This window comes from Podarcis melisellensis, assembly GCF_964234715.1.
Source record: "Podarcis melisellensis genome assembly, chromosome: 4".
In the NCBI taxonomy this organism is placed as follows: Eukaryota; Metazoa; Chordata; class Lepidosauria; order Squamata; family Lacertidae; genus Podarcis; species Podarcis melisellensis.
In genome coordinates, this window is record NC_138531.1 from 20,506,282 (window position 1) to 20,524,818 (window position 18,537).

The following is an 18,537-nucleotide window of genomic DNA, read 5'->3' on the forward strand; positions in this document are numbered from 1 at the left end:
ACATAGAAATAATACCATCAGGAATTACGTCTGGCCCGCTAAATCCCTGTACTGTGGACAAAAGAAGACAAACGATGTCCTCTAAACAATAAAGTACAATGAGCTATTTGAAGATCTTACACTCAAAAGCGTGAAAGAAACATCTTCAGTACCAATTACTGAAATGCCCTTAGCCCCAAGTAGCAGTTTAATCTTGTGTTGATCTTAAGGACAGAACTTTGTTTCATGTTACATTTTACAGTAGTATGTATTTTCTGCTGCTGTTCTTCTTGCATAGCTTTCTGAGTCGTCAGTTTTCTTCACCTTTTTTACCAATGCACTTCATCTTTGGGTGTTTTCATCTCCCTTTTCTAGAATTAAATAATCCTGAGCAATCTTCCTTGAGCTGCTGCTTCTCTTAACGTCTTACATTTTCTCATTATCCTTGGAGAGGAGACTTGTTTCTTTTTTCACTTGATTTGGACAAGTGTAAAATGTTTTATCGGCATTTTCCTTTCAGGGCTGTAAGTTTCCAACATCAGATTTGCAGTATTCTGCACAGTATTTCGCTGAAGAAACCCTAGTATAAAAACATAATATTGTGCACATTCCTTTTCAGAATGTCAAACCATTTTTCATTAGTTGAATTTTTTTATCAGTGTATAGTTAGGGGAAGGTGATTAGTATTTGAACTTTGCTATGGGCATGAGAATTTATTTGAATGCTGCGGTAGGTGATAAGATCTTCAGAACAGGGATGCAGGTGGTAAAATTTATCAGGAGAAGCGAACTCTGGTATTATTTATATATGTAACACCTAGTGGTAGAAATCATTTGACATTCTGCATACTTCATTTTGCCGTAAGATAAATAAACTTGGTAAATATACTTCCTAATGTCCCAAGATGAGCAACACATCTATGTTATCTAAGTAAATCCAATAATTCACCAATTGAAACTCTTGCATTATCCAGTTTAGTCTCCAAGCGTAACAATTTGGAATCATTTATTGACCTTTGCATTTCTCTGTATGGTCTGGATTATTTGGGGAAAGGCCTTGAGTGATACTCAGCTAAGTTTTACTTAGAGTAGACCTCTTGGAATTAATAGCGCTTAGTCATGTTCATTAATTTAAATGGGTCTACTCTGAATAAGTTGAATAGCACCCCTTCAGTTTGGTGCCCAACTATGGTTAAGAGATGCCACATAAGGCTAATATGTGCAATACATCTGAAACATTGACACCTAATTCTAATGTTTTAGAATTTCTATGCATATCTTCTAATAAAAGGGGGTGAGATCCATAGTTACCTGCTTTCAGAAACAAGTTTGATTTCTTACAAATCTGGTATTAACCACTTTAGAAAGTTGTCACGATAAAAGAGTTTCTTTCACTTCTCTTGCAAGTTCAGATTTGTTTCAGCTACTACAGAAAAATCAGTAAAATAAAATTCATTTGATCAAATATTTTGTAAGGGGTGTCTTATTGCATCACATTTTCTTCAATTGTAATTCAGACATGAATGGGATTCACCTCCACTTGAAAACAACTGGCTTACTCAGTACTGTAGTCCCATTAATGTAGCAGTTCTGCAGGCTGGTTTCTTCATTTGCAGAGACCAAATATGCAGATTTCTTTCTCAGAGGCCATTGATTCAGAATGACCCAGATTTGTGTCAGATCTTTTTGTATTTAATCATTGGGAAAAGTAATTCCTCTAATTTCCTTGCATATTAATCATATTTGTCACCAGAAATTGGGTTTCTGGATATCTTGCTCTGAAAGTCATGATGCAGGTGGTTCAGTGCTTTAAGAAATTGTTCTTGAGGAGAACAAGCTGATTTTGGAATAGCAAAATAGGCCACATAGGGTTACAGCGATAATTATTTCCTTAACTTAGAGTCTTACATGCTTTGTGACAAATTTTCTCTGTTAAACTGTGTTGAATTTCACTTTTGTTCAAGTTATGAAACTGAAGCACATGACTGTCATTACCGTGTCTTGCCTCAAAATGGAAAACTTTCTGCTAATATGGTTTTTTTTTTAAAAAAAACATAAATCGCAGTCACAACTGTGATGAACCAGTAAATATTTCTGTTAACATAAAACAACTTCATTGCAATTCCTTATTCAAAGAGTCATGGAAAGTTCAAACAGAAAGGAAACAAGGAATTCAGAAGCGGTCCTAAGAATGCATTCCAGATTTAATGAATTGCATTTCCTTGCTATGTGTAGCTATTTTTCTGTAGGCTCTTAATGCATATTGGTTGGAAATCCAATATATTTTTCAATATTTTTGTTAATTTAGCTACTAGAAAGGTGCAATTTAGCCATAAAAGTTATGCATCCTCCAGACCCCTAACTTTAGAAATGCTCCAACAAATCCTGTAAACAGCACAGAATTAGTAATCTTGGAATTCCAGAATGGCACCTGTGACAAAAAGTAATGCACAAAAAGCTCTAAATATATAAATGATGCAATCGTGCAGCATCCCCATAGCAAAGCATGGAACCTTGCACTTCCTAATCCTGAATATGGTAAGGGAGTGTACAAGTCTCCAGAGGAGCAGATATAACACAAGCATTTGGTCAACAAATATCGGTTGTCAAATGATGTAACTGCATATATTGCTGTTCTGTGTCAATTATAAATACAGGAAGAGATGATATCACATAACCATTCAAGGCGAGATTCCATGTATTGTTCTCTCAAGATGTTTGAGAACTGACATTGTGCAAGTGGTAGCATACAGAGTTTAATAATAGTAGTTGCATCAGGGGCTGAATATGATCTTTCACAAATGCAACATACCCATTGGATTCTGCTGTTGTGCTACATTAAGACATAGGCACGAGTTAGCGGTATGGCTGCCATTTTTGGAGATCACCTTCAGCGTGCCCCTGCTCAGTCACATCAGTTCTTTCCACATTATTGGTTTATTCTAATCGGACAGAATATATGAGTAAAATGGGTGGAATTGCGCAGTTACTCATCAGCTTATGTTTAACAATGGGCGATAATAATTGTGTTTTTATGCTTCCAGGAGGCACTAAGACTTCAGCAAGACGTGAGAAAGAAAAAGCAAGAGATTTTAGAAAAGCACATTGAAACACAAAAGGTAAATATATACATTAATGCAACTGGGCTACTGTTGAATAATATTAATAATCATTGATGTATTGTAAGACAGTGCTACTCAAAGTGGTGGTCCATGTACTGATGTTGGTCCACAAGCCATCAGTTGCTGGTCCATGACCCCATCACAGCCCAGGTTGAGTAGGATGCTTCAGGAACCAAATATTGGCATATTGTGGGTAGGTTGTTGATACACCACAGCAACATAGTTTGAGAAGCAATGTTGTAAGATACAGTGCTTGCTACGTCACTGTAAAATCCTGTGCTGTAAAGGTTGCTAAGCGGTGATTCAGGTGAAACACAAATCTTACTTATCATTCCAGGGCTCATAGGGATCCCACTAAAATTAATGAATCTAGGGCGGTGTGAGCTTGTGCACACCCAGATGAAACTTTGCAAGTAAAACAGAAAGTGGTGATGGAATTAATGGGATGGAAGCCTCTGCCTCCGTATCCTAGGTATTAAGTCTGTGTCATTTGAGTGGAATTCCGCTTGGGTCGCCAACCAAAAATCCACTCTGGAAGGCCCAAACTGTGTGAGGTGATGCCACAGGGCTGAAGGGAGAACTAGCGAAGAATCGCCCTCCCGCTTTCATTCATGGAAGCCCTTGTGGAAGGTAAACCACTCCTTCCAAGAACGAAATAACTCCTTCCGTGGACAGAACCGTTTGCATCTGGCTCATGGAAAAATAATTCCAGATTCTCAGCTGAAGCAATCCATGCTATTCGCAGCTGGTGTTACTGCCAAGCTAGTACTACTTTAAGAATATGGGTTTTAACAGCATAAAAAATCTTCCCAATCAAGTTGTGGAGAGCTACAAATTCAGTTCAAATCTGCCAAACACCGCCAAGCTGTCCTAGCTGTTCTTTCCCAACTCTTCACAGAGGAGAGCACAGTTGACAAATTTTGTAGAAGAGTTACACGAATGACTAGTGGAAATCTGTATTGGAGAGTTCTCAATGCATCTTTCTAAGCGCACTAAGTTTGGTATCAAGACTGTACTTCCTACATCAGAATCTAAGGGTTGTTTAATTCCTCTCTCCAGTTGGAGCTGTTTTCCATTGATCTTGGTGCCATTTTGGATATTTGGCAGCTTTCCTTATTATGTATGGATAATTTTTTTAAAAAAAATATCACTTGTGTCTTCATAAATGTGTGCGATGGTGGGGAGCTTAGATAAACTTCCTTCGAAGATGAAAAATAACCCACGGGTAAAGGATTCCTGTTAGTAATATGTGTAATTTCAATAGATGCTGATTTCAAAACTGGAGAAGAATAAAACAATGAAACCGGAGGACAAAGCTGAAATCATGAAAACTCTGGAGACCTTGACTAACAGCATTACCAAGTTAAAGGATGAATTGAAAGGGGTCTCCACTCCAGCAAGCACTCCCCTGAAAAACATGAAAACAAAAACACAGGTATCTGTATTTTGTCATCATTGGATGCTTTTAAGCTATCTTTTCTTTAAATCATTTTCTTTTGATGTATAAGTTTGCTGCGGAAAGCTGGGAGCGGATGCATTGATCACATTTTTGTTTTGCTTATCCTCCAAGATAACATACATAGGACTCTCTCTTTCCCACCACCACAATCCCATGACTGAGAAGTAGTGACTTGCTTAAAACCACCAAGTGACCTTTATGGCTGAATAGAAGTTTGAATCCATTCACCTGTCACTGGTGGGTCATTACAACACACCAAGGTTATGCTAAATCCAAACCACAGAGCCTAGGACTTGCTGATCAGAAGGTCAGCGGTTCGAATCCCCGCGACAGGGTGAGGTCCCGTTGTTTGGTCCCAGCTCCTGCCCACCTAGCAGTTCGAAAGCACAGTCAGAGTGCAAGTAGATAAGGTAAACGGCGGGAAGGTAAACAGTGTTTCCGTTTGCTGCTCTGGTTCGCCAGAAGCGGCTTAGTCATGCTGGCCACATGACCCGGAAGCTGTACGCCGGCTCCCTTGGCCAATAAAGCGAGATGAGTGTTGCAACCCCAGAGTTGGCCATGACAGGGCCTAATGGTCAGGGGTCCCTTTACCTTTAAGGCGGTTTTCAGTGTGGGAGAGGAGGAGACAATTTTTGAAATTTGAGAAAAATAAAACTGCATTACCCTCCTGGATTTATACCCCGTTAAAAAAAGAAGGCCCTTATGCTAACCTAGCAATCATCCTTCCCATAGATGTCAGCTAATGTTTCTTTTGAAGACATTCCCCCTGAAACTTGAAACATTGTAATGCTCTATGGGAGTCTGGCTATTTACTCCCACGTTTTCTGCACGAGTTAAGAAATGCATACTAAATTGCTTAGTATCCTTTAGATGCAAAAAGAACTACTGGACACTGAGTTGGACTTGTATAAGAAGATGCAGGCAGGCGAAGAAGTCACTGAACTAAGACGAAAGTACACAGAACTGCAGCTTGAAGTAAGTTTATTTCATTTTTGATGGTCAGCACGGCACTATTCCACATGTATCCCCCCCTCAGTGAATTTGTGTAACAGTTAGGAAAAAATAGATTCTTACAACATATGACAACATCATACGCATAAAATAAAATATCCCACCCTAACCCAGAAGATGATGTTTATGCATTATATCCAAAATAACATCCAAATAACTTAACTTTGGGAGCAGCATGCATTTTCAAAATGTTCCCCTAGGTGGTGCTGTTGGTGTTTAGAACTGTTAAGCAGTTACTGAAATGTCTGTTTTCAATTCGCTGCCTTTAAAAGAACGCGAGCGCATTGAAAATAATGCATCACCTTAAAATGATTGTATGTTAAGCCCAGACTCCTAGAGTGAAGTGAAATGAATGGCAGAAGGTCATCTGATGCAAAGTTAGTTCTCTTTCTCTTTGAAACCGAATTTTGCTAATTATTGCTTCCCAATTCTTATCGATTTGCAAAGCATATTAAAATGAAGCGTTACGTAATGCCAGCTTGATCAGCATTCTTTCATATTTCATTTCTTTGGAAGTGCCTTTACCAGGCCTAAACTTCATACACTGGCATTTGCTGCCCTGTTAGGTGATTTGCCGCACCATATATATATTGCTGTCATGTTGTCCCCAAACAATATGGAAATAAGAAGTGGCAAAGTCTTCAAGGATCTTTCCATCTGTGTGTTCCTCTGCCTGCCTTGCGTCTCTGACTCAGTGCAGCGTACCCATGGGGAGAGAGCCTGTAATCCCATCAGGCACATAGTATTTCCTAAATGAGGCAGACATGAATTTGGCCCAGGACAAAACAGACTGACCCACTACCACATATTAGAGAGAGATTACCACATATTAGAGAGCTAAGAAAATGAATGGGTGGATGTAAGCATCTGGAATGATCAAATGTCTTTGGGAGTCCTAGAATTTGTGCCTGAGTGTGAAAGTTGTTGCATGTAATTGCTCTGGGGTGTGTTTCAAGAGGTTTACTATTCAAGGTGACTTGGTGTGGTGTTGCAAAGGCTGTCAATTGGCAAGTCTGGCTCAGATCTTACCTCTGACATAAATTCCTGAGGTAGCATTAGACTTGTGTTTCCCAAACTTGGGTCTCCAGCTATTTTTGGACTACAACTCCTGCCATCCCTAGCTAGCAAGACCATTGGTCAGGGATGAAGGGAATTGCAGTCTGAAAACAGTTTGGGAAACACTGCAATTAGACAATCTCCCCTGAGTCCCCATTTGCAATGTGGAAATAATAACAATATTGGTATATCATCAAGATGTTTTAAGGTTTACAGTAGCATAAGTTCAGACCCTCGTACCTACGGGACCGCCTCTCCTGGTATGTCCCACAGAGGAACTTACGGTCTTCAAACAAAAACATATTGAAGGTCCCAGGCCACAGAGAGGTTAGGCTGGCCTCAACTAGAGCCAGGGCTTTTTCGGCTGTGGCTCCGATCTGGTGGAATGCTCTGTCACAAGAGACTAGGGCCCTGCAGGACTTGACATCTTTCTGCAGGGCCTGCAAGACAGAGCTGTTCCACCAGGCCTTTGGCCAGGGCACAGTCTGACTCCCTCCTTTGGCAATCTTCACAGAACTCTAGCCCAATGGTTGCCATCAATTTGATTTGAATTAATTTTATAATGAAATGATTTTAGAATGTTGTATTATTTTATTGTTGTTAGCCGCCCTGAGCCCGGCTCCGGCTGGAGAGGGTGGGATATAAATAAATTTATTATTATTATTATTATTATTATTATTATTATTATTATTATTATTATTATTATAATAACACATATGGATAGGTTTGGCTTGCATTAGATGTTGTTATTTCATGTTAGGCTGCGAAACGAGGGATTTTGTCCTCGGGTCGTGGGAGAGGAATTCATACACGAGGTCGTGGTGCGTCTCGCGGCAGAGGCAGGGGAGGACGAGGCCGGGGTCGGGGAAGAGGTGTTCCTATCCATGCCGTGGTGGATCATCGTCCAAGGGCACTTGAAATCTCTGCTTTTACAGAGAACGACCGAGAAGATCTCCTCCCACATTTTGCGGTATGTACCCGCCCCACTGCCTTCCTGATCTCAGTGTGATAATATGTCTTAGAAACCTAACATTCTGTTGCAATATGATTGTGATCAGTGAAAATCAGCAAAGTGTTGTAAATCAAATATGCACCTCTAACTTCCGGAGGAAGGCCTTAGGCTAGGCGGGCACTATAATAATGTTTTGTTAAGTATGTGAAATTAAGTGCATTGGACAGGGATGATTGGTTCTTATAGTCACGACTGCAGGTTTGTTTTGATGCCTTTCCTAACTTGTCCGTCTGTGCTGGCAAACAGTCATTCAGAGAGAAGACGAATGGGCACCTGTCACACATGTAGGCTTTTCTGCACAGAAATTATCTTAAGAGTGTACTGTTGCATAATTTGAAGTATGTTGCAACTGTTTCTTTCTACTGTGAATAAATTAACTAGAAAGGCAACAGCCATTCCCTGACCTGTGTAAAACACTCGATGCCTATGTTTTTTTCTGCATAGAGTTTATTTCACAAACTCATGTGAAGCTACCCTTAGCAGAACTAAGAACTGAAAATAGCTCTCTTGATCCAAAGTCAAAAGCAAGCAAAGTTTCAGGTCAAACTTCAAGTACATCCGACATAATAAATTCTTGGGCTGCTCTTTGGAATCATAAAAGTTATCATTAGTGACCTATTTATAAATTGAATGTCTGTTTTCCTTAAGTTTCATTTTTCAGTTTCCTTTTCTTCCATTTTTAAAAATTTTGGGGGATCGTCTATTTTACAACTATCTTAGAAGATTTGGGATCATTAGGTTGCGTTCTCAATCCAGAACTGTTAACAGCCCTTGCATGTTATGCATCAAGGAGAGATTATTTCAGTAAGGTGACAATTGTCCTCCTCTTAAAAAGCAATATGGTGAAATTGAAGACTGCCAGATAGATGACTCGTCTCTCCATGCAGTGATTACTTTCAAGACGAGAGCAGAAGCCGAGGCAGTAAGTATATCCTTCTTTTTTTGTTTTCATGTTAGGTGGTAAGGTTGAGGTTTTAACTGCATCTAAGTATTGTACAGAGCTTCTGTGTTCCACCCCTTCCTATTACCTGTAATACATGTGTCGTGTATTAGCATACGCTTTGTCTGGCTTCAGTTATTTAATTAAATAATGAAGACCAAACCACTGAAATAAAGTGAGTGTGTACAGAGGCTTTGCTCTCATTTTCCCGTTTCAATCTAAGATGTTAGAGGATGGAGGACTGCGGGGGGGAGGGGGCGTTTCCTATAATGAAGTGTCTCTGGCAATGTAACCTTAAGCACTTAGATTGGATTCAGCTAAGGAGTCCCATTAATGGAAGGATTTCTGCTGGTGCTGCAGGGATCTTCCCACCCCACCCCAGGCCACCACACAGACAACCGGTTGGCTCTGGGAGCGTTGAGAGAACCTGCACAACAGTAAGCAAAATGTGGAGAGGGGGGTTCGTTCCAAGCATCATACGGAAATGCTTGTGTCTAGGGAATGATTGCTACAGCACTACATTGAATTCTTCCCTTCATGGTTTTGTTTGTGTGTGTGTGTGTGTGTGTGTGTGTGTGTAAGTGTAAAATACAATTTGAAACGCTGACCTCTGTTCTATTTATCAGCTTTTGTCATATTGGCGTTTTCTTTGGTTGTAGTTCTCTTTCTCAGCTTTTAGTTGAAGAATCAAGAGAAAATGTGCTTTATGAAAGCTAGAAAGAGCTACGGCCTGAATTCCTTGTAACACATTTGTTTTCCATGCTTGTGAGCACAGGAATAGTCAACTAGGATTCTCTTTAACATCTTGCAGCTTCTAACAGTATTTCATCACTAAATGGGGAAGCAAAGTTTTGTGCAAAATTACTTTGGAAGGATTAAGGCCCCAAAGATGCACTCCAAAACCCTGAGTGCACATTGCGAATGGAACAACACATTTGTGTTTTCTCTAAAACTTTCAATCTGATTGTGTTATGGATATGAATGTTTTCTCGAATACAAGCAGAGGAACTTGATTAGCTGTAAAACTAACAAAAAAAAAAAAGGTCATAGTGTATAAATCAAATATCTGCAAGTTAAGTTTCTACTTGTTAGCAAATCAAATATATTATAAATAATAATTGGTAGTAGAAGTTAATCTTCAAAGTAGTTATAGCTTTCTTTGAAGGAATGGTAGCTAATATTTTACTGTCTTGAATGAAAGAGGTTTAAGTTTTATGGCCGTGTGCATTTGAGCTTGGAAGGGTGAGGAGGATTCCCTAGTCGTAAAATGTTGCATTTTTATGTTGCAGTAATTTCTTTCAAAGATTACAAGTTGTTTCTGAACCCAAATGTCATATATAAGTATTCTTTAAAAATTCCAGTTTGTGACATTGCGATGAGACCATGGACAAAAAACCCACTCCTGTGGTGCATTTTAATAGGCATGGAATCTTTTAAAATTGATCATAAATTTATATGTACAGATTTAAAATTTATACCTGGGGACCTTAATATCACACAATTCATGTTCAGATGTCATCAAACATGTAATTGTTTCCACATTTCACATTATGCTGTACTTTCAGATTGTACTATAAATCTTTTGTGACTGTGGCAGTTATTTCGGAATGTTGCTAACACTGATTTATGGTAGTTCATGTTACTTTAATTTGAACATACTATTTCCAAAGCAGCCACTTAATGCAGCTGGTACTTAAGAAGGCATGAATATCCCATAGGTTAATTTTTTTTTTTTAACATTTCAATTACCAAGCCTTTACAGAAAATGGAATGCTTTTCGGCAGAATAAGTTATATTCTTTAAGTTTATTTTTTTAAAAAATCAACTCAGTTTTATTTTCAGGATGCCCCGTTTTGGGCAGTAGTAATAATGTATGAAGATTAAAAAGTATCAATATTTCACAAGCAAAACACCAATGAGGAGATTGTTCAGTAACAGTTGGTTTCTCTGAACAGCATGCTACCTGCATGTTGAAATAATTCAGGACTTTAAAAAAAAATCATTTTTCTTCATTGCCTTGTGTATGTGTAGACACCAAAAGAAATCTGGAAAGGCTTGCATGAACATTTACCTTTGAAATAGTAATCTGCAATAGAATACTAAGACTACAGTATACCTTGTAGGGTTTGCTCACACCTGCATTGAAACCTAGGCTTAAAATTTGCCAAAGGACTTGGGGATGCCCACTGGGGTGTTGATTTGTTCTTTAAACAACAACCCCCCCCAAAAAAACCCACCTCCCAATGCTATATCATAACCTGCTTTTGTGATTTCCAAAGTGATTTGCCATGTGGCATAGTGAAATACTGTCCTAAAAACAAGTCCTGAGAGTTGGGACAATTACTTCAGTTGCAGCCTAGATACGCAGAGGCGCATTTAGTTTATCCTGGTATTTGTTGCCATTTGACCATTTCCCCCCAGAGGACATGTTTCGTTTTTAAAGAGAATATTGCTCTTCTCTTTAGGCTGCTATCCACGGATCTCGCTTCAAAGGGCAAGACCTGAAGTTGGCCTGGAACAAGCCGGTCGCAAATATCTCAACGATGGAAACGGAGGAGACTGAACCAGATGAAGAAGAAGTAAGTTTGCGTCTCCTCCTCCTTTACAAACAGACGAAGGAATAGAAAACTTGTTACTGTTGCTGTTTAATAAAGATAGCTTTTGCAAATTCGTAACAGCTCTGGTGATTTTGTAACACTAATACCACTTGTTTTCTCTGGGGGAATGTGTGTCTCTTTGGTAACAGAAATATTAGCAGAAAACTCGAAAACAGTTATTGAAAAGAGGATGTCAATATAATGCTCTTAGGGATAGTATGCAACCAGATCATACTCAGTTGACCCACTGAAGAAAGGCAGTTTATTTCATATTTATAAAATGTAAAATAATATATTAATAAGTGTCCATTATTTCAGTGAGTCTACTAGGAATAAGACTTGATCAGAAACCATCCCTAGACTATGATTCAAAAGTTGAGTGGGTAGTTCATATACAGTGGTACCTCGGGTTACATACGCTTCAGGTTACAGACTCTGCTAACCCAGAAATAGTGCTTCAGGTTAAGAACATTGCTTCAGGATAAGAACAGAAATCGTGCTCCGGCAGCACGGTGGCAGCAGGAGGCCCCATTAGCTAAAGTGATGCTTCAGGTTAAGAATACTTTCAGGTTAAGAACGGACCTCCGGAACGAATTAAGTACTTAACCCGAGGTACCACTGTACATACTTTCGTCTTAATATCCCTACAATTTCCATGTATTGCGCATTGGAGCAACTTTTATATATTTATTACATTTTGTTTACTGTTCCCCCTTTCAAGTAGTTTAGGGGTCATGTAAGGATAAATAAATTATTTTTTATTATTATTATTATTATTATTATTATTATTATTATTATTATTAATCCTTACACCAGTTGTGTGAGAGAGTGAGTTGCCAATAGCTATCCAGATTGTTTTGTGGCTAAGCAGAAATTTAAAACTGAGACTTCCGGTTCTATCTACAGCATCAAACTAGTGCATTCAAAATAGCATGCTCAGATAATAATTTTCATCCAGAACTATTACAAGTGGTTGATATTCAGATCTTACTTGGTGTATGTGCTGAATGTAAAAATACTGCAAACTCTCTTGCTATCTTCTTGTGATGCAATTAGGAATCCTTAATTTTCTCAGAATTTGTGTATTTTGCATTTGTAATAGTTTTGGTACAGCACACACCTATATTTTCCTTTTTTCTTAATATACATTCTGTTACTTAAGTCATGTTTTCTGTCCTGTATGCATTGGCCTTTTTCTGATTTACTTAACCAGGTTATATTAATTTACGTTCTCTTCCACTATTACAGAACCAGTCCCCTCTTTTCTTCAATAAATTCCCATACATAATGGATTTCCAATCAAAGTTCCCTCAAGCATTTTGTATTTCTTAAATGTCAGCTTTTCCTAAGATAGAATTTCACGAGTGCTTCTAGCACAGACACTAAGGAGTATTGAAATAGAATATTTGTAATCACCAGGTCCTGGATGTATCAGCTGTAGAGTAAATTATGAGTGAGAACCTACATTGCTTTCACTGTAAATTTTGTCGGAGTTGCTGTTCCACTGTCAGGATATTTTCTGTTATTTATGGGTTTTGGCTCTGACCTTCGCGTAAGCACCTCCTAGAAAATGCATACTCCATTTATGAAAAATTAGTTTCATAACTTCTCACTGGAATGGATTATCTCTCATTCTGAACTAGTAGCATGTGTTCATTGCAAAAATATTATATTTATTTAAATAAATATTAAGTAATTACCTATATTCAATAAATAATAAGAGGAGAATTTTGGCTCAATAGTGGATAGACCCTTACTTGGGTTCAACCCTATCCAAAATGCTCAGGATGAAAGTAAAATATATGTGCATTACTAGATAGCAAGGTTTGTTTAGATCTTATATCTTGTAGATTGCTTGGAGGGAAAGAAACCACAAGTCCAGGGTTGGCTATAATGACCAGCCAAACCATGGTTTGTTTCCCAGCAGTACAGCAGTAGCAGGAAGGGGTCAGGGGGAGTGTTTTAGCTTGTGATTTCAGCACATGTACCAGGACAATGCATGTTTGCATTAAAAAGTTTACTTTAACTATGTTTTAATGTGGCATGCAAACCAAAACTGAATATGCATCTGCTGTCTTGTTGAGTGTTCAGCGCACATGACTTCAACCCTGGTGAGCCCTCTGTGGGCTGGTCCATAATAACAAGAGCGACTGGTTTGGATGTAAAATAAATGAGCAAATGACTCATGCTCTCCCCTCTAGTCCTCTGGTGCAGTTACAACGAAGAGATTGGAAATTTTCTTTTCCATTTGTAGCTAGCCATGGTTTGCTGTTACATGCACACTGAAGTGTGGTTAAACGGTGGTTTGCCAAAACTAGCCAGGAACATAAATCACATTTTGGAAGTTGGCTTGTCCAGACAAGACCTACAACCGTTATCCATACCTCATGTCACTTACAGAATAAATCAATGATGTTTAGAATTTATTAGATAGCTTTTCAAAGCATTATACACTTTGCAGCAGCATAACGGCTTAACATAAATAAATGAACCCCAGCATGAGATGTATATCTCATGATCTGTAGAATTTCCTGCCATTTGTTAATCTTCATAAACAACAACACTTGGCATGGAAGATGCTAACATTCTGATTGTGTTTTTCCCATACTTTCAAACTGCAGAAGTAATTTGCATAGTCCTAAAAGGTGCCTGAATGCCACACACCCCTTTTCGTTAGGGAATTTCATATCTTCAGTGCTTCCGGCATGGTCTTACGAAACATTTCTTTTTCAGTTTCAGGAAGAATCCCTGGTAGATGACTCATTGCTTCAAGATGATGATGAAGAAGACGACGACAATGAATCTCGTTCTTGGAGAAGATGATTCAGCGGATTGCTGAGAATGCTAGAACTGTTCCTGTGTTGCATTAGCATTTTCTAATGTACTTTTGCATATTTGTACTTCGAGGAGTTTGGGTGAAAGTGGTGAATTTGGATTTCAGATAAGACTCAAGCAGCTGATTGGTCCCGTCTTTTGAGTGATTGATGTTCGAGTTGCATTTACATTTCGGTAAATGATTGCTAAAGACATCATATTAGGAACATATGCAATGTTTTTATTACTCCTACAGAAACATTACGGAATTCTTTGGGTTCTTTGTAATTTAAAGACTTGGTCACACAACAAGATGACCAAGAGTTGTTATAACATAGATTTTTGTTTTGTTTTGTTTTATTCCAAGTATGGAATGGAAATTTGCATTTAAGATCTTTGTGAATGTTTTCAGAAATAATAATAGATAACATTACTAAACGGAAGTCTCTAAAGTTACGTATTCATAATATTGCATAGTAGTATACTTAGGCTTTACTATGTACTAGCCTTTTGTTGGATTTGTGTACGTATTTTACGTATGAGTTTTAATGATACAGTGTATGACTGCTTTGCATATATCTCCTTATCACTTTAAGATGTTTAAAAAAATAAAGAGATGGAATGGTCTTGGGGAAAAAAGCAAAAAAAAAAAAAAAGCAATAATGACGTTATACTACGGCCCATGATAACAAAGAAAAAAAATTGAAAAAAAAGAGAGACCATTCCATGTGGCGACCCCCCACCCCCCCATATTCACGAAAAGAGCTGAATCACTATCACTATTTCAACCTTATAAATAAAACAATTTGGCCTTGAAGCCAAATGCTGAAAATCCTTTTACGCACAATTTAAATTGCCAGCTGGCTACCTAACTTCAGAACCAGGCTTTCAAAGGGAGTTCTTGCTTCAAGAACAGCATGGCCACACTCACATTTGAGAAAGCAAGAGGGCTTGCTTTTCTTGTGTGGCAGAAGCTCACGTTTAAAGAAATGCAGCAAAGTGACGTGACCGGTAGGTACTGTATTAATTTTATTTATTCTTCGTTAAGCTCTCAATATTGCACACAGAATAAAAATTGAGGTTATCAAAATGGGTTATGCTCTAATAGACAAGGCATAAGGGGCAAGGGGAGAAAAAAACAAGAAATAAAATAAAATTCAGAAAGCTGGTCCAATCACTTTACAAATGATAGGGCAGATTGGTCTCTGATAGGTTCTTTCCTGGGAGGGAGGAACCTAGAAGTAGCCAGAGCAGTCATGCCTCCTTGCCCCTGCCATTTACCCTTTAGATACAATTTTGCACCAGATTATATTGTGTCTATGTTGCCTTTACAGCTTTGGGCATCCATTATTCTCCAGTGTTAAGTATTATTTTTTTAAAACCCTCCCCTTCTATTTACAGCAGGCCTATTCTACTTCATCACTCCACGAGGCCTCTTCCTAGGTTGTTCTGACTACCATCAGCTTTAAATTACTCAATTTTAAATCCATTAAGCCAGTTGAATATTGAATTGATTGCTGTTATATTTCCTTTTAAAGTTATGCTTTCCATCCTTTATATTTTATCACCCATTGAACAGTTGTTCTGATGATTTCCTTTTTTCATTTCAGGCAGATGGTTTGTAAAGCAACAAAGAAAGCCGCAACTTTTGGTCTTTCCCCCCATCTTTAATTTTGATTTATTCTTTGTATCGCAACTGTACTGTCTACCTGCCTTATTGGTAAGCCATGTAAGCTGGGAACCTAAGAGAAGTTAACTCTTGCAAGCTAATGGAATCGCTATGGACCCCGGCAGCTGTTTCAAAATATTGTCAAATATTTTTTAGCAACTTGAAGCACTTCATACTCCCCTGACCGGCTTAGTGGGGTCTGATTACCTATGTTGAAATGAACAAGAAGATGAAACTACCGAATTCTTAAGCTTGTTGGGGTCTGTTCTGTCTCCCAACAACTTCTCAAATAGGCTAGAGAAAATAACTTCGCGTTTTGCCTTATCATTTTTATTCTTCTTAAGAGTGTGCTTGTACAACTTAGAGGAGGAGATTTGTTAATTTTTTTGTAAACCTTTTTCTGTACATTCCTGTGTATACCAAAAAAACACCCCACTATGAACCCATTACAAAGCAGTGCAGGGGTTCATTGAAACTCGAGAGTGAATTTTACCCTGAGGTCTCCAATGTCGCAGATAGAGCTGGGCAATGTATCGGTAAATGGTCAGAAACTGGTACGGCGTTCAGATCACGATGCCGGTTTCAGACATTTTGAGTTGGCAATACAGGTGGCAAAGGCGCAGGGAGGTGGCAAAGCCGCAGGTGGATGGGAATCTGAGAAGGCACTTTTTCGGGCTCCATTTGCCTGCTTCACCTGCCTGTGGCTTTGAGGAAGCCCCCGTCCCCAGCTCGTGCGAACCGGAACATTACCGGGGTTCACTCAGATTCCCGCCCCCAGCGGAGCAATTTAAGGAAGCCTCTGCCCCTCCAGCTCCTGTAAGCTAGAGCAATAGGGGGGCTTGCTCAGTAGGGCTGGACGATGTATCTTGACTGCTTCTTCCTCCCCTAAGGTGGGAGATACATTCCAGACATTGTGATATACAGTGGTGCCCCACAAGACGAACGCCTCACAAGACGAAAAACCCGCTAGACGAAAGGGTTTTCCGTTTTGGAGGCGCTTCGCAAAACGAATTCCCCTATGGGGTTACTTCGCAAGACGAAAAAAATCTTGCATCCCCCCGTGGGTTTTTTCCGCTTTTTCAGCCCTTTTCTTAAGCCGTTAAGCCGCTTATCAGCTGTTCCGCTGATAAGCCGCTTAACAGCTGATTGCTGGAAGCCACTTGACAGCTGTAGCGCTAATCCGCTAAGCTGTCAATGGGCTTGCTTCGCAAGACGAAAAAACCGCTATACGAAGAGCCTAACGGAACGGATTAATTTCGTCTTGCGAGGCACCACTGTATCAGCATATCGCGGTAGCTAGCTGCTGATATATCCTGATATTGAAAAACAGATGTTGCCCAGCCCTTGTAGGAGGGACACAGGTACTGCAGAACCAACCCTACTGAAATTAGGCTTGAAAAACATACTCTCTTGTAGCTGATAGAAGAGGTTGTGCCCATGACAGTGTCTCTACTCTACAAATTTGCCCACCAACTAAAAAGTTTGGTGAAGCAGGTCCTGGGGCTTAATTCTGCTCCAAATTTTATCATGACACAAGAGTTAACATCCTCCTTAGTGTGAACTTGTACCACTGATTTCTTTCTTGCATTGTTGATTTGGGGGCCAGGGGATCTTATTTGTCTATTGGGCTACCTTGAGCTCCTGCCGCTTACTAAGAACCCAGTATTTCACCTAGGTAATTTATTTTCTCTTTTGCTATGAGCCCCCTACCCCAGTATTTAACTTCCAAATTTCTGTTTCCTCCTCCAAGATTTTGTGATAGCCCAAGGAGGAATTTTAAGTTAATAATCAGAGGTCCAATGTACTCTTCTCTTCGTCTTGCGGTTTTTTCGTCTTGTGAAGCAAGCCCATTAGCGAATTAGTGCTATTAGCGGCTTAGCGGGCTTAGCAGATCAGCTGATAAGCGGCTTAGCGGATCAGCTGATAAGCGGCTTAGCGGATCTGCTGTTAAGCGGCTTAGCGGATCAGCTGTTAAGCGGCTTAGCGGATCAGCTGATTAGCGGCTTGGGAAAAGGGGGGTAGGAAAAAAACCCCGCAGGAACTCGCAAGACATTTTCGTCTTGCGAAGCAAGCCCATAGGAAATTCGTTTTGCGAAGCACCTCCAAAACGGAAAACCCTTTCGTCTAGCGAGTTTTCCGTCTTGTGAGGCATTCGTCTTGCGGGGCACCACTGTACGTTATTCTATGAACTGTCTTTAAATTCAAGCCATTGAGTTGTATGCTGGAAATGTAGTTTCTAGGTAAAGGTAAAGGTACCCCTGCCCATACGGGCCAGTCTTGACAGACTCTGGGGTTGTGCGCCCATCTCACTTAAGAGGCCAGGGGCCAGCGCTGTCCGGAGACACTTCCGGGTCACGTGGCCAGCGTGACATCGCTGCTCTGGCGAGCCAGAGCCGCACACGGAAACGCCGTTTACCTTCCCGCTGGTAAGCGGTCCCTATTTATCTACTTGCACCCGGAGGTGCTTTCGAACTGCTAGGTTGGCAGGCGCTGGGACCGAGCAGCGGGAGCGCACCCCGCCGCAGGGATTCGAACCGCCGACCTTTCGATCGGCAAGTCCTAGGCGCTGAGGCTTTAATCCACAGCGCCACCTGCGTCCCAATGTAGTTTCTAGACAGGTCTATTACTGGAAAGCAAAGAAAATTTGTTGAAGTTAAGCAGGTCTGGAGCTGGTTAGTGCTTGGTCTGGAGACTCCCCTTGAGTTCTCTTAAAGGAAGGCTTTAAATGCAATAATTAAAAATATAGTCACAATTGCAGAGTTATTGGTTTATATATGTTACTAGAAAATGTCATAGGGGGTTTAGTAAATGCTTTCTTGCAAGTGATCTAGTTTTACGTTTCATGCATACCGATAAAAGCTTGAAAGAATCTGTCCGTC

At 39.7% G+C, this 18,537-nt stretch overlaps 1 protein-coding gene across 3 annotated transcripts in view; it reads left to right on the forward strand.

Annotated features, from left to right (window-relative positions):
• The window catches only part of RBM26 (RNA binding motif protein 26), a 45,078-nt gene extending 30,342 nt beyond the window's left edge, over positions 1-14,736 (forward strand). For all 3 annotated transcript variants that reach the window (XM_081908177.1, XM_081908178.1, XM_081908176.1), the window contains 7 exons: positions 3,023-3,097; positions 4,365-4,535; positions 5,430-5,534; positions 7,387-7,596; positions 8,474-8,560; positions 11,044-11,157; positions 13,909-14,736. In XM_081908177.1, coding sequence (XP_081764303.1) covers positions 3,023-3,097; positions 4,365-4,535; positions 5,430-5,534; positions 7,387-7,596; positions 8,474-8,560; positions 11,044-11,157; positions 13,909-13,998 — 852 coding nt within the window. In that variant the 3' untranslated portion in view covers positions 13,999-14,736. The remainder of the gene's footprint in view (positions 1-3,022; positions 3,098-4,364; positions 4,536-5,429; positions 5,535-7,386; positions 7,597-8,473; positions 8,561-11,043; positions 11,158-13,908) is intronic.
• Positions 14,737-18,537: the final 3,801 nt, after the last annotated feature.